Source organism: Salarias fasciatus, chromosome 4, assembly GCF_902148845.1.
Source record: "Salarias fasciatus chromosome 4, fSalaFa1.1, whole genome shotgun sequence".
In the NCBI taxonomy this organism is placed as follows: Eukaryota; Metazoa; Chordata; class Actinopteri; order Blenniiformes; family Blenniidae; genus Salarias; species Salarias fasciatus.
In genome coordinates this window covers 3,891,367-3,905,072 of record NC_043748.1, presented here as the reverse complement: position 1 = coordinate 3,905,072, position 13,706 = coordinate 3,891,367, and the positions used below count along the sequence as shown (strand labels likewise).

The following is a 13,706-nucleotide window of genomic DNA, read 5'->3' as shown; positions in this document are numbered from 1 at the left end:
CTAGAATCATAGCAAGCACAACGTGCTTCATTAATGTGAATACGGTAAATAGATTACAAATGTGTTGATTTTCTTTTTGTATGGAAACAACTGTAGATGTCATCTGTTTTGGGTTTTTTTTTTTTCTACATTTTTTGCAATCTCTAAAATGTGTACAATGTAAAAGTTGTGGTTATGTTGAGCTTGAATGCTGTGTTTTACAATTAAAGATACCTTAACTGTAAGCACTGGAGGTGGACTGGGTTTCTTTGTGTGTCAGACACTATGAGCCACTCATTTATGCAGGAGAAGAGAGAAAAATCAACGATGACTGCTCATAAACTGGAAAGTGACAGAATGAGCTGGAAGTATTACAGACTGACTCGTCTTCTGGCTGTTGTTTTATCCCTCGGCCTCATTCACTCCAGGTTATTTCCATTCACTGAATTTATCAGAGATTACTGGGGATGATTCAGATCATAAAAACCAGTGCCTGCATGGCATCATCTCCTGGACTCGGTCCTGTTTGTTACAAGGCAGTAAACACAGCATGGCGCATGCAGGGGACTGTTTACAGCCTGTTGAATACGCAGACCCCCGAGACGCAAGTTCACACGCTCTCGCTGTCGAGGAAATTGAACTAGCCGGTCTGGAGGAATGCATCACTAATGCTTTGAGGTGAGGAGCTGAATGGAGGAGGGGGGAGGCAGAGGGGGGAGGGGCTGCACCCCCTCCTCTCAGGCACTTCCTGTGTCTGCCCGGGCCCTCTGCCAGCTGCTCCAACCACAGCTCCCCTCCTTCATGCAGTGCCAAGCAGCTGCACGGTGACCAACACACACAAACACACACACACAGGACAGTTCATTCTCGCCATGCAATCTCAGACTTCCTTTTTTGAAATCAGGCCAGATCAGAGCACAGAGGCGACCCCGTGCCCTCTAACGGAGTCCTCTGTGGTTCATGCCGCTGTCCAAACACTGAGAGGAAATGATGGATCAGCTTAGAAACACGTTGTAGCAAATCATATCTGTTACGGTTTCCAAAGCAGAGTCGTAAATGTTTGGATTATAGTCCGCTAGCAGTTTCCATTCATAAGCGCTTAAACTTCAGACGTCCATTCAGCATCAAAACTGGTGGATTTCTTTGGGCTCCAGAGGAAACAAACTGTCAACACTCCCCAGACACATGGTGGCGCAGTGGACCACCCCGTGTGCCCCCTCATTTACAAGTCACAAGTGAGTCTCAAATCTTTGCCCTCAAGTCCCGAGGCAAGTCACAAGTCCTGCACTTTGTTTCTACTCAGTTTAACAGCAAAGTAATGATGAATTGAATTTACATAGTTGGAAATCTATATTTATTCAAACAAATCTGATCATCAATTGCATTAAACGGCATTTCCTGAGCTTGTACTCACCTCATTTACCTCTGTGTTACATTCACAAAAGACCACGTGGGATGTACGGCTATTTGCGTATTTGCTGGAACTAGTTGCCTCTCCATCTGTAATCTCCGCCTTGCTTGTTTTGCACTCTGCAATCTGTTTTTTCTTTTTTTATATATATTATACCTTGAATAGAAAAGAAAAAATAAATGAATGGAAAACTAATAATCCCAAATTCACTGTCTCAGAAAATTAGAATAATATTTAATACTACACAAAAAAATGAGTTTTAGAAATGCTGTGTGAAAACACGATGAAAAAGGTGGTAGAAGGTAGAAGAGACACAGGACATATGAGCGTTGCTGATGAATAAAGGAGATAAAGAGTGACATTATGAGGAAAACATCTTAGAAAATATCCAGACAGACAGCATCTCAACCACTGACAGGGTGCACAAAAGACACTAAATGGTAAATGGCGAAAAATTGTGAATTTCACAGCAATAATTATTATTCTGAACCTTGTTTCCTGAATGAAAAGTGGCTCTGTTTGGCTCAACCTTGTCCAGTATTCAGTCGTTTAACCATGTGTGTTTACTGCTGGACAGGGTTTTGCTCTGAGGGTTTTTTCAGCTTTAATGAAAACAGTCGTCTGCTGCTGACAGAAGTACAATGGGAGCGGTGACAGTAAGAATAAACTGTGAAGTTTGTCTTTTTCTCTGCTTGAAACAAAGCTGACAGCAATCTTCAGCCAAATAACCTGAAGCCTGCTGAGCTGGATGTCATGTGGAAATGGTGGTCCTCGCTTTATGAGTCCGTTTCATCCATTTTCTCTGTAAGGAGCATGCACAAGAATTGCAGACTGCGAGGTTGTAGGATGGAACTTTGATGGCATCACAGTAAATGGTAACGTCACAGTGAAAGATGGGGAACGACGTCACAAACTACAGGCCTGTTTATTCTGGAAACAATATTCAAATAGAAAGAATTTCTTGTACATAGTTTGCTTACAGTTGTAACTTGGTTTCTTCTATAGCTTTTGCAGGATTCGAGTTAATGCTCTGTAAGTGTCTGTAAATCACACATGGTTCAATTCCCACATCTGGCCACATATCTAAGTGTCCTTGAGCAAGACACTGAACTGTAAACCTGCTCCCGGTGGCTGGACTGATTGCCTCGCATGGCAGTGCCTCCCTTGCTGTGTTTCAGTGGGTGAGTGCCGGTTAACCATCTGCTCAAACCATCTATTTACCATAAAATCACCTCACAAGAAAGGATTTTGTGACCATAAACTAAGAGCAAACCCTTAACTCAAAGTTTTTTTTATTTATTTGCTGTGATCAATAACAAGGTAGAACGAGTCGGTGGTCTCAGTCTCTAAAGAGTCTCTGGGACTCCTCCTCCTCCTCCTCCTCCTCCTCCTCCTCCTGCTGCTGCTGCTTCTCCTGCAGGTCACACAGAGGAATCACATCCACCTGGACACACTGAATGTGTTCGTACATGCATGTGTGTGTGTGTGTGTGTGTGTGTGTGTGTGTGTGTGTGTACCCACTCAGGCCCAGCTGCAGCCTCTGCAGTGTGTGCGTCAGGGAGGAGAGCTTGTTGTGAAGCAGCATCTCCTTCAGGGTGCGACGCTCCTGAAGCTCCAACGCCTGAGACTGCTGAGACCTGAGCAGCTCATCACACTCCAGCTGCGCCTGCAACACACACGGTAGGTGTCAACACACACTCACACACACACATAAACAGTGGGTAACAACATACCACTGTACACACACGGACACACCTTTTGGACGGCCTGCTGCAGCAGTTCATTTTTCACTGTCTGATCTCTGATCTCCTTGTTGATCAACTTTCCACGAGCTCCACTCCTCTGAGACATAAAGACACAGTTAGAGTGTGTGGGTGTGGGTGTGTGTGTGTGTGTGTGTGTGTGTGTGTGTTCCACTTACAGCGTCTTCATCCTGGAGTTGCTGCAGTTGGTTGTGCAGCCCGGCGCCTCTGAGCTGTAACTCTCTCACACACTCAGTCAGCCGTTGGTGTTCCTGCTCGGCAGCGCTCAGCTTCCTGTCTAGTCTCTCCTTCTCCCTCTGCACCTGCTGCTCTTCTTCCTGCAACGCACACCGCACCACCATCAAGGGAGGTCCGGACCTGACTGACGCTGTGAGGAACTCCGCCACGTCTCACCTTCAGCTTGGAGAGTTTCACCAGCAGGGTCTGACATTCAGAGGCCTCCTGCAGCTTCTGCTCGCTCGCCTTCTTCACCTCCAACACACGAAGCCTCATCCTCTCATCCACCTCCTCCAGCTGCTCCCTCGTCTTCTTCTCCTCCGTCGTAATCAGAGAACACATTCGCTGATTGGATATGTTCCCCATCGCTGAGGAGGAACGTTGAGGAACAACATGAGCAGCGGACTGAGAGGCAGTCAACAGGGGTTCTGGTTACCTTGCATCCGGCGCTCGTAGCCCTTGTTCAGCTCTATTAATTCCACCTGTTGTTCCTGAGAATGATGGAGAAGAACGGAATGACTGAAAGCTACAATAATAAAAGTTTCTTCATTTTCAATGTTTTGTTGAATGCAAGGTGAATCCGGTAATGTTAACCTCTCACCAGCTTCAGCTGCTTCAGGCGCATCTCGCTGTGAGACATCTTCTCCCTGCGCTCCGCCTGCAGGTCTTGAATGGTTCTGCGGAGTTCCAGCTCGGACTCGGTGTGTTGACTCTGGCCCCCGGAGGCCTCGGTCACCGCGTCCAGCTTCAGCTCGGTGACGGCGTCGTGCTGCTCCATCTGGACGTGTTTCAGTTTCTGCTGGTAGGTCTGGAAGCACAGCGATGGGGATCAGACTGTGTTACAGTGTGGCTAGTCTTAAAATGTGGCTGTCGCTCACAGAGGTCTCCCGGTGATGGCGCTCCTGAGCCTCCTCCTTCTCCCATCTCTTGCTCCTCAGCTGGGCCTCCACCTCCTCTAAACTCCTCTTGCTGATCTCCCATAAGTCCAGGTTCTGATCCCGCTCCAGCTTGAAGTTGGTCTTCTCCTCACGGCCTCGGGCCAGCTCCTCCTGCAGCAGGACGACCTGCTCCCACAGCTGGAGAGCACACACACCCTGACGACCAGCTCCAGAGGAAGCTCCAGAGGAGACTCCAGAGGAGGCCCCAGAGGAGGCCCCAGAGGAGGCCCCAGAGGAGGCCCCAGAGGCCCCAGAGCCACCGGCGGAGATGACACATTCAAAACCAGCTGTGTCGAACATCTTTCCAACTTTTAACCAGAGCTGTAAAGATGTTCGACATGTTCTAAATCCTTCAGACCATGACTGATTGTGAATAAAGTGAGAAGCTTCCCCTTCTCCCCCACCCTGCTTCTGATTGGCTCTGAATGTTCTGGAAACCAGTGACTCGTGTCAGCAAGTGAGGCCGATTTAGATGGAGATATCATCATGATAACGATCAGTGTTCTCTTATTTTTTTCAAGTGACAGTGTGCAAAAATGGACAAAATACAGAAAACAAACAGTTTTCTTTCCAGGAGACATTTTCCCTGACTGCAGAATATTCCTGATTTATAGTTTCTTAGATGTAGCATTAGTAAAAACAAATGTCGGCTTTCTTAACGTTTTGTTTCAATCTCTCCACAGTGTTTTGATTTCCTGAGAGAGGACAAATTAAACTGACAGTATCCGTTTGAAGTCCTACAAGTGAAATTAAAGAGAACAGAAATAATAAAAACCTTCAGCAAGTCCATTTTTTCTGCCTTGATTATTGAGTTATTGACTCATTTGCTTTTTGTTTAGTGTTTTGTTTTTGTTTTTTCCACTGTCTGTATGCAGAGACAGTGAGAGGATTCGTGTGTGATGGAGCAGGAGTCCACACCTGGTCCTGGGACATGTCCTTCGTGGAGAGTCCGTCCACCGCTGCAGAGGACTGGGAGCTCGCCGTGCTCCTTCTCTGCTTCGGACGCAGGAGACAAACAAACAAACAAACAAACAAACAAATAAACAGACAGCTGCTAACGGCTAACCACATCCCGCTCCGTTATGGCAGGAAAATGACAAATACTGCAGCTCCGCTGACGCTTTGAGACTAGAGTTTACAAACCATTGACGATACCGGGACGCCGGGCTCCGTCTCAGTCAGAGTGGACCGGTGTCAGCAAGAGACGTTGCTATAGCAACGCAGTCACGAGGTCAGCGCGCGTTTTATCGACATAGACATATATGAGTAGACCGCTTTTTATATCTATATACAATTTTAAGTCGACACAGAGCCATTTGCCTAAAATCATTTCAATTAGTTTAATTTCCTGATTAATGTACACACACACACACAAACCATATTGACAGAAAACACTGACAATTGTGGAGACAAAAATGTTTGCATATTTTTTTTTTCGTTTTTTTTTTTTTTTTTTTTAAGAAAGAAAGAAAAGACCCGCTTTGACACTTATAGATTTAACTCAGGTGCTGTTTATTTCTTCTGATCATCCTTGAGATGGTTCCACACCTCCAGTGGAGTCCAGCTGTGGTGGACCACAATACAAATAAATAGATAGGTCATTTAAAAAAACAAACTGATATTTCTCCTCATGTATGTCCATGTGTTCCTCTTGCATGTCTGTCTCCTGCATAGTGAAATGATGTTTGGCGCTTTGGCCTCATAATGACCAAGTTGTGGGTTTAAATCCTTACTGGACTTTTCTGTGTGGAGTTTGCATGTCCTCCCTGTTTGTGTTTTGTCTCCCATCGTCCAAAAGCTATGATGATAATTGACTGTTAATTACTCAATCAAATGCAGGTTTGTTGCAATAAAATAAAGTTATGATTTATTCTTTCATCTGATACACATATTCATGCATATTCATGATTGCACAAAAGCAGTTGACAATAAGACCCCCTCTTTTGTCCCAAAGAAAATAGGTTAGAACAAAATACTGAATTTATTGTTTACATTTGGTTGGTTCCTTTAACATTACATTTAATTTGCCTATTGATTTTGTATGCAACCAGTGAAAAATCACTCATGTCAGTGTTAAGCTGGTGAAGCTGTTATTAACATTAGTGTGATACAGCTGTGAAGTGTCCCCTCATAGAAGGACAGTCAGTCAGATTGTTCCTTCAATCAGATTATTGTCAACCAATCAAAAGAGCCAACAAGAAAGAGGAGTTGTATGAATCCTGCATGGATTTGGACCCATCCAGAGAGCCATGCAACGATCTCAAATGCATCATGAGATTAGGACATTGTACTTTCAGCTGTTGGTTTAGTCTTGAATGATGTGCAGCTTCTCCTCTAACATTGTGACTTGTTCCTGTCAATAAAATGTGAAAACTGCAGTGATCAGAGTCAGCACTCGTATTATTCGGACCTCACCTCCACCTGTACATCACCGTGAGCTGTCTGAGGTAGCATTCACTCGCTCAAGGATTGAAGAGCCAATCTGGTTATTTCTTCTCTTTTTTTTTCCACCCCTGCTCATTGACATGGTTCACAGCTGTTGTCAAAACCCCCAGTTTAACTTCTTCCTGTTCTTTAGAAGTCATCTTCTAAGTGACTAATTCCCATATGATGCAGTGGTTCACCACCAGCTGCAGAATGAACCGCATGACAGCTTCAACCACCATAATCCAGCTCACAGCCAGGTCAGTCAAGTCTCCCTGTCGCCAGGATTTCACAGGTTTTTGCCTTCAGACAAAACCAAAATGTCCTGTAGTGATTTGGTTTGATATAATTAAACTTTAGGTCACTTGTGTAGAGTTTCCCTCCTTCACGGTGGAGTCTATGTCGCAGTAATTTGACGAGAAATGTCCGGTTCCGAACTCTCAGTGGTGAAGCTTGTAAAGTATTTCTGTCATGATTTGCATTTCTGGAAACCACCATGACTAATTCATTGTATTTTCCAATGGCCTTCATGAAAGCATCTGAAGTTGTGAACAATTTTTGACAGTGTTGATCCTCAACATGATGTTGACGTGAAATATTTTTATGTGCTCATGCAACTTTAAAGCTGGATTTTTCCAAATATATTTTACTATCTCAACACAACAGATGAGGGCCAAGCAGAAGCAGGGACAAATAACCCGAAGGGCAGTTTCTGAATGCAAATATCTGTTTCAACATCTTTGAGATTAATGGTTTTTGTTGTTTGAGCAGTCACATGAGACAAAAAGAGATGCTATCTTCCTCTTTCACAATATTTTGTAGAGTCTGGTACGCTGGAGGGATGAGGAGATTTCACAGATGGGACAAAATAGCCTGATAAATGTTCTTTAAAATCTAAATAAAGAGCATCTGATATATCTGAGAGATTGATTGTGACACTCCCCTGATTAAATACAAATCACATGTTGCAGATTTCCTGCATTTACAATAAGAGATACTGCTTATGTAGGATGATTAGAAATGATCTGAGCTCCAAAATCTGATGATCACATTTGATTCCCTAACAAAGGATAACATTCGGCCCAAACTGTCTCATGATGCTTGAAATCATGAAGAGTACTCCACTAACATCAGAACAAAGCACCACTGAGTTATGTGTAAAAGGGCAGTCAAATCAAACACATCTTTAATGATCCATCAAAAAGCAATGATAACATTAAACGTGAAATAAGTGACTTGGGCCCCATTTACACAGCAGTGTTTTAAGAAAAATATTTTCATTTTCATTTCAGAAAATGTTCAGATTTGCACAGCAACATCCTGAACATGATGACCGTTTCTGGAGATGACAGAAAAGATGAAAACGATGTAGTTTTCACGTTGAGCCACTGGTGGGTGATGTTGGTTGGTTTTATAATAAAACCACACGGCAGAGAACTGTTGAAGTCATGATATGAGTGTTTGTCAGACGTTTGTTTCTATAAAGTAGAATTTTTTTCATGTGTTTCAATAGGCAGAAACTTAAGAGTGACCTGATAATTTTAGATGATATAATAATGCAATAGAAAACCTCGCCGAGGGCTTTAAACAGCGACCATGAACAGTTCAGAGCAGTGACTGGGGAAATGTCAGCCTTTTAGAGCTGCAGTAGGTTTTGATGACTGGGGCGGTTTGTTGAAGTGACTGTAAGTGAGGAAATGAAGAAAATAAAAGCACTGATTGACTCAAACAGCAGAGCAGAGACAACCTGCAACCTTCAATCAAAAAGAACAGGTTACTCTACCTGCAGAAAGGACAGGAAATCTGCTGGATAACTATGAGGATCCACATAACATTTAGGCCTAGAAGAACACATGTAGTGTAGATTAAACAGGAATCTGTGCTGGCTGAACCCACCTGTACAAAACTCAAATCATATATGCACCACCAACATTGCTATTGCTGTGAATCAGGATGATTATATACACATTGAGAAGAAGTTCTGCGACTCTACAAACACAAACCCTCATGTTCCCATACTGTCACACTGAAAAGGCACAGCTGGATGTAATGTAGCAGTAAACCGCTTCACGAGAAATTGGAAGATGATTCACGTCATGTGAAAAGGGCCGACACCAAATAAGCTTTTCTCACTTTTACAAGTCAATCTCAGTACGTTACATTTTTAATCCCAGTTGTCTGTCATGTCACAGTTCATGTTGTGTAAAGTATGCTGGTTGTTTTAACTTCACATCAGTGCTAAAGTACACATTATTATTAATATTAAGACTCCATAGCTTACATGTTACTTAACATCCATCAAAAACATTCCACTTTCCTTGGAAAATGTGTAAATGTGGCCATCGTCTCGCAGTACTAGTTTTCACCACTAGATGGTGAAAAGAGTCACTCAAATAAACAGCTTGAAGAATCATTATCACAGTATTCTGCTGGACTCATGGCGTCTCTTCTGAGTGAGAATAAGGAAAGCTGATGGCTAAAGCGGCAAAAAAACCAGCTCTCTATGTACGACAGGAGTCAGATTTTACAAAGCGCCCTTTAATCATTGATGTCAACATTAAGAAAACTGTGATATATTGCTGCTTTTCATCCATGTCAGAACTATAGCTATATAATCTCCATATAGTGAAACAAAATGAATCCTTCTTTCAATTCATCTCTCAGCTGAGTCACTACAAAATCCCCTGGTTAAGCTGGTCTTCCTCCACATTCCTCAAGTCCTCCACTCAAGTGCGGCTCACGAGAGTTCAAGTCGCTCCACTACAGGATATGTGATACCTGGATTATCGTAAACTCCCGCTCGCTCGGCCTTCGGAGCACATGCTGAGCGGGATTAGGGCCTGCACCAGTTGTTGTGAGGCCTCCGGGCGCTGCAGCGGGACTTGTCCCGCCGCTCCTAATCCTGCAGACAATGCGGCCTGTTAATTGGAGACTGACTGATATAGCAGAGGGAAGTCACGAAGACAATGTGCGACTGGCCTGCGTGTCTGTAATCCAACCCCCGCGCCGTGAGGAATGTCCCCGCGTGGCGGCGGCGCTCACTTCACCACATCAACTCCGACCGACACCCCCTCCTGCACCAGGGTTCCCCCCTTTTTTTTTTTCCCCCTCGCTCTCTCTCTCTCTGACAGTTACAGCTGCTGTTTGCTTTCTGAGGCAAACAGAAAGAGTTAGGTTGTGAAATTTCACATTTGGCACTGTGAGCGCTGATAAGAGGCGAAGGAAAGCACACCCAGGTGTTTGTGTTTCAAACAGACTGACTGTTAAACAGGCTGTTTACGGTTTCCTGTGGCCCGGCGTGAACACAGCTCGGAGCTGGCAGGTCCTCTTATCTGCTGCTCCAATGAGGGTTCAAAGAAACAGGAATCCACTCTGTTGAAGTTACATCGCAGAGCTGGATCCTTTTCTACTGAAATTTGCATCCTCACTCCAATTCTCCTGTTCATGTGTGTTTGTTTTGTGTTTCATGATAGTTTGAATACATTGAGCACCTTTTGTGTTTACTTTTCGGTGAATCATACCTATTACCAACTATTTTTTTGTTTTTTGTTTGTTGTCGCTGATTTTCTAAAACCCAAAACTTCACGTTGAGTCACTATTCCTTATTTGTTTATATTTATTTTCTGCAGCCTCGCTGAACTGAGACGGGCGGCTCGTTGCACGGCTGACTGACACGACTCTCAAATGTTTTTGTATTTAATTTCCCCCCCGAGGGTGAAAAAGACGCGAAGGGTCGTTTCGAACGGAGGCAGACGCGAGTCATGTGGGAGTTTTATGTTTTGTAAACAAAGAGCAGACAGACTTTTTGCATAGCGGGTTCTTTATCACTGAGGAGCAGCCTCCAGTCATGTTTCTGTGTGTGTGGTTGGGGGGGGGGAGATCTACAGCTCCTTGTTTAGGTTCAGGACTTCTCACCTGCTGTCATATCTATTATAGATGCAAAGCAGCAGGAGTTGAGTCATTCAACTGCTCGCTGGTGCAAAATCTAGTCATAAAATCTACTTTGTGGCTATTTTGTATCTTTGTTTTGAATCTGTTCGTGTTGGTAATATGCCATTTAGCTAGTTAAATTTTTTTTCCTGATTAATTTTTTTTTGATAAATTTGTTAGTTTGTAGTGTAGTTGGTTTATTTTCACACAACAGCAAAAACAGAAGGAGTGGGGGGGGGGGGGGGGGGGGGGGGGGGGAAAGAAGTCCAACCTGAGAGCACAGGAAATGAAACCCAACATCAATGATTGACGGTAAATAAATCTCATGCAAACTCTTTACAATAAAAAAGGATTGGAAAATTTAGCGTGAAACAGAGCAGACATCATTTTTTTATAACTTTTAAGCTTCATTCTGGGTGATTTATATACGTATCCTGTTGGAATTTCTTTTCTTTCTGTTCCTCCTATTGAAGCTCTGAAGTTAAAAAAAAAAAAAACCTTATAAGCTACCGACTGCAGCTGCTCCAACACTCACAGAATCTCACAAATCATCCGCTCACGTCCCGTCGGTGTAAAAAAACAACGGTATTTTACGGCAGGTTTATGCGCCGGATCGTTTCCCAGCCTCTCAGCTGGTTTGTCCAGCGTTGTTGAGAGTTTCCTCCCTTTCTGACGAGCCTCCATCCTCTGCCCCCGGCCCCCCTCCCAGCTCCGCCATCAGCCTCCCTCTGAGCATGAGGCCGGAAACTGGGCCTCGGCCGTGGGTGTAAATTAAAATGCTAATAGTGCACACTTGAAAAAGTCTGATTCCTGCTGGGTTTTCTTTCTTTTTTTTTTTTTTGTCTGCAGCTGCTGGTATGGGAAGAGACAAGACTGCAACAGCCAACAGAGGGAAGATAAACACAGGGAAACCACCAAAGGAAAGTAATCACATGTAACAACGGCCGTCCACTCCAAGTTGCTCACAGATGTCGACACGTTTGATGAAATGCCAACGTCGACGGATCACAAACAAACTGGAGGAAATGTTTGGGGTTTTTTTTGGTACTGATTTGAATATTAAACTGTTTTTTTCCCCGCTTCACAGAATGTCGCATGCAGATTTCTGAAGGAAATAGAGTTGGCTTTTAATGATTTCCCACTGATGAACAGTGGCCGATAAGCTGGAAGATGACGGAGGGGTTAGAGCAGAGATGTTAACGGTTTGATGTTTGTGTAAAAAGCAGGAAAAGATCGACCTGCTGCTCATCCAATTACTGTTTGCACATTCGCAGCTTGCCACTTCAATAATGCCAGAGTTTTACAGCTAAGCCTTATGCCCTGTTTTCCCATGGGAGCTGCGCCAGGCGAGGACGCTCTCTCTCTCTCTCTTTCCCTCATTAATGAATCTGATCATTAAAAAAGAAGAAAAATCCATGGCCTCCTGTTAACCTGCTGAAAATTTGACTTAGGAAATTCAGATTTTATTTTTAAAAAAAGAAGAAATAAAACCCCAAGATGTTAACGCTGAGCTTTAGACAGATGAAAGGCCGCTGTTTTTCCCACTACACGTCTGCGGAGGACAAAGCTGTGATTATGGTTTGTGGTCAGGATGTTTGCTGTCACTAATTTGTCTCCCATGCAGGGTTTTGGTGACGGATCTTGAGCTGCGTGTCTGTCAGAGTTCATCCAACATGTGCCTCTCAAAACACTGACTTTATCCAGTTTTATGAATAAAGGTTTCCTGCTGCTTTATGACAGATTTTAAGATGTTTAGGGAAAAAGGATACCACTACAGTCAGGTGATTCCTTTTTTTTCCTTTGGTGCTATGTAAAGCCTTTAATCAGAGCTCTCTGCTTTTTCCATTACAACAGAAGATTCAGATTGTTTACTTTAATCAAAGTGGTAACGCCGCTGTGTGACATCTTAAATAGTGAGACAACAGCACTTTAATACTGTATCCTGGAACAGAAACACTAATTCCATCTGCTTCACTGCCTACTTGTGACTGAACATTGTTTTTGAGCATCTTTCTATTTTTGACCAAGCTCCAGAGCACCATTCACCATGTTGAATGGAATCTAACAGGCCCAAATAAAAAGTCCCTTGATCTCACACCTTGACTTGTACGTCTGACTACAAAGTTTCCTGTGATTGCGGGCGAGCGAAGACAGTTTGCAGTTTTAATGTCTGCTTTTAAGCAAAATCAATTTTAAAAGTTTAATGTTCATTGTACTGTTAGGCTGCAGTTAGCATGAGAAATTTAGCATAAATTAACAGGAAGCCTTCATCTTTTAGGACCGGTTTTTAATGTATTACACGGCCATGTGCATTAAAACAAGCTAATTGCTGCTCTGCACATGTCTCAAACTCTACTCTCACTTCAGTTCAACACACCAGAGAAGAAATATAACAATTATGGTGAAGCATTACTTTCTCATTATGCTTCTGTGGTTTGAAACAAATCAGATCGTATTCAGACAATGTTTATTGATTTTAAAAACTATACAAGTTTAATGTTGTCTTCTGCTTTAGTTCCAGTGTCTGAATTTTGGCTTTTGAATCATTTATTTGGTTTCAATGGTATCTTGATATTGACTTTTGCGTTTGGTTTAACATTACCTGTCAAATTAATTTATTGCTTTGTTCCTTTTTCCCCCCACACAATGTCTTAGTCTCAATTAATTTTCTTATTCTATGTAAATCTCCTTGGGCTGCAAGTTTCCTATGTAGGATATATAAATGAAAAATATGAATAACTTCAAAGTTGAGGATGGCACCCTGCTAATGATACCAAGAGTTGAATTAAAATAAGTGGGTGTGTCAAAGCTGTCTAACCTAATCTCATTTTTTCTTAAAAAGACATTAAACACTTTATTCTTTTTCATTTTAACGCTCTATTTCTAAATGTATGCTTTAGATTTGAATTGCATCATAAAGTGTTACATACACCATTAACTCATGTTTCTTTCGTCATTCAAACAGCATCTTCTGATTCAGGAACTCACTTGAGTCGCTTCGTCTTGAACCTGGAGGGCCGTCGAATGAAAACATGACCAAATATG

The 13,706-nt window shown here is 43.0% G+C and overlaps 1 protein-coding gene across 1 annotated transcript; it reads right to left on the bottom strand.

Annotated features, from left to right (window-relative positions):
* Positions 1 to 1,794: 1,794 nt before the first annotated feature.
* Positions 1,795 to 4,607, bottom strand: LOC115386665 (dynein regulatory complex subunit 4-like). The gene is made up of 8 exons (XM_030089077.1): positions 4,248 to 4,607; positions 3,971 to 4,177; positions 3,806 to 3,860; positions 3,547 to 3,737; positions 3,312 to 3,470; positions 3,146 to 3,232; positions 2,908 to 3,056; positions 1,795 to 1,801 (listed from the first exon to the last, which is right to left on the bottom strand). The coding sequence occupies exons 1-8, from the start codon at positions 4,605 to 4,607 to the stop codon at positions 1,795 to 1,797; spliced, it is 1,215 nt and encodes a 404-aa protein (XP_029944937.1).
* Positions 4,608 to 13,706: the final 9,099 nt, after the last annotated feature.

What these genes read in the sequence shown, in the direction of transcription:
- LOC115386665 (XM_030089077.1), bottom strand. Translation starts at nt 4,607, where the DNA reads ATGTTCGACACAGCTGGTTTTGAATGTGTCATCTCCGCCGGTGGCTCT. An exon ending in GCCTGAAGCAGCTGAAGCTG is followed by an intron (nt 3,861 to 3,970) that starts GTGAGAGGTTAA and finishes CATCATTCTCAG; the next exon opens with GAACAACAGGTGGAATTAAT. An exon ending in TGAAACTCTCCAAGCTGAAG is followed by an intron (nt 3,471 to 3,546) that starts GTGAGACGTGGC and finishes TGTGCGTTGCAG; the next exon opens with GAAGAAGAGCAGCAGGTGCA.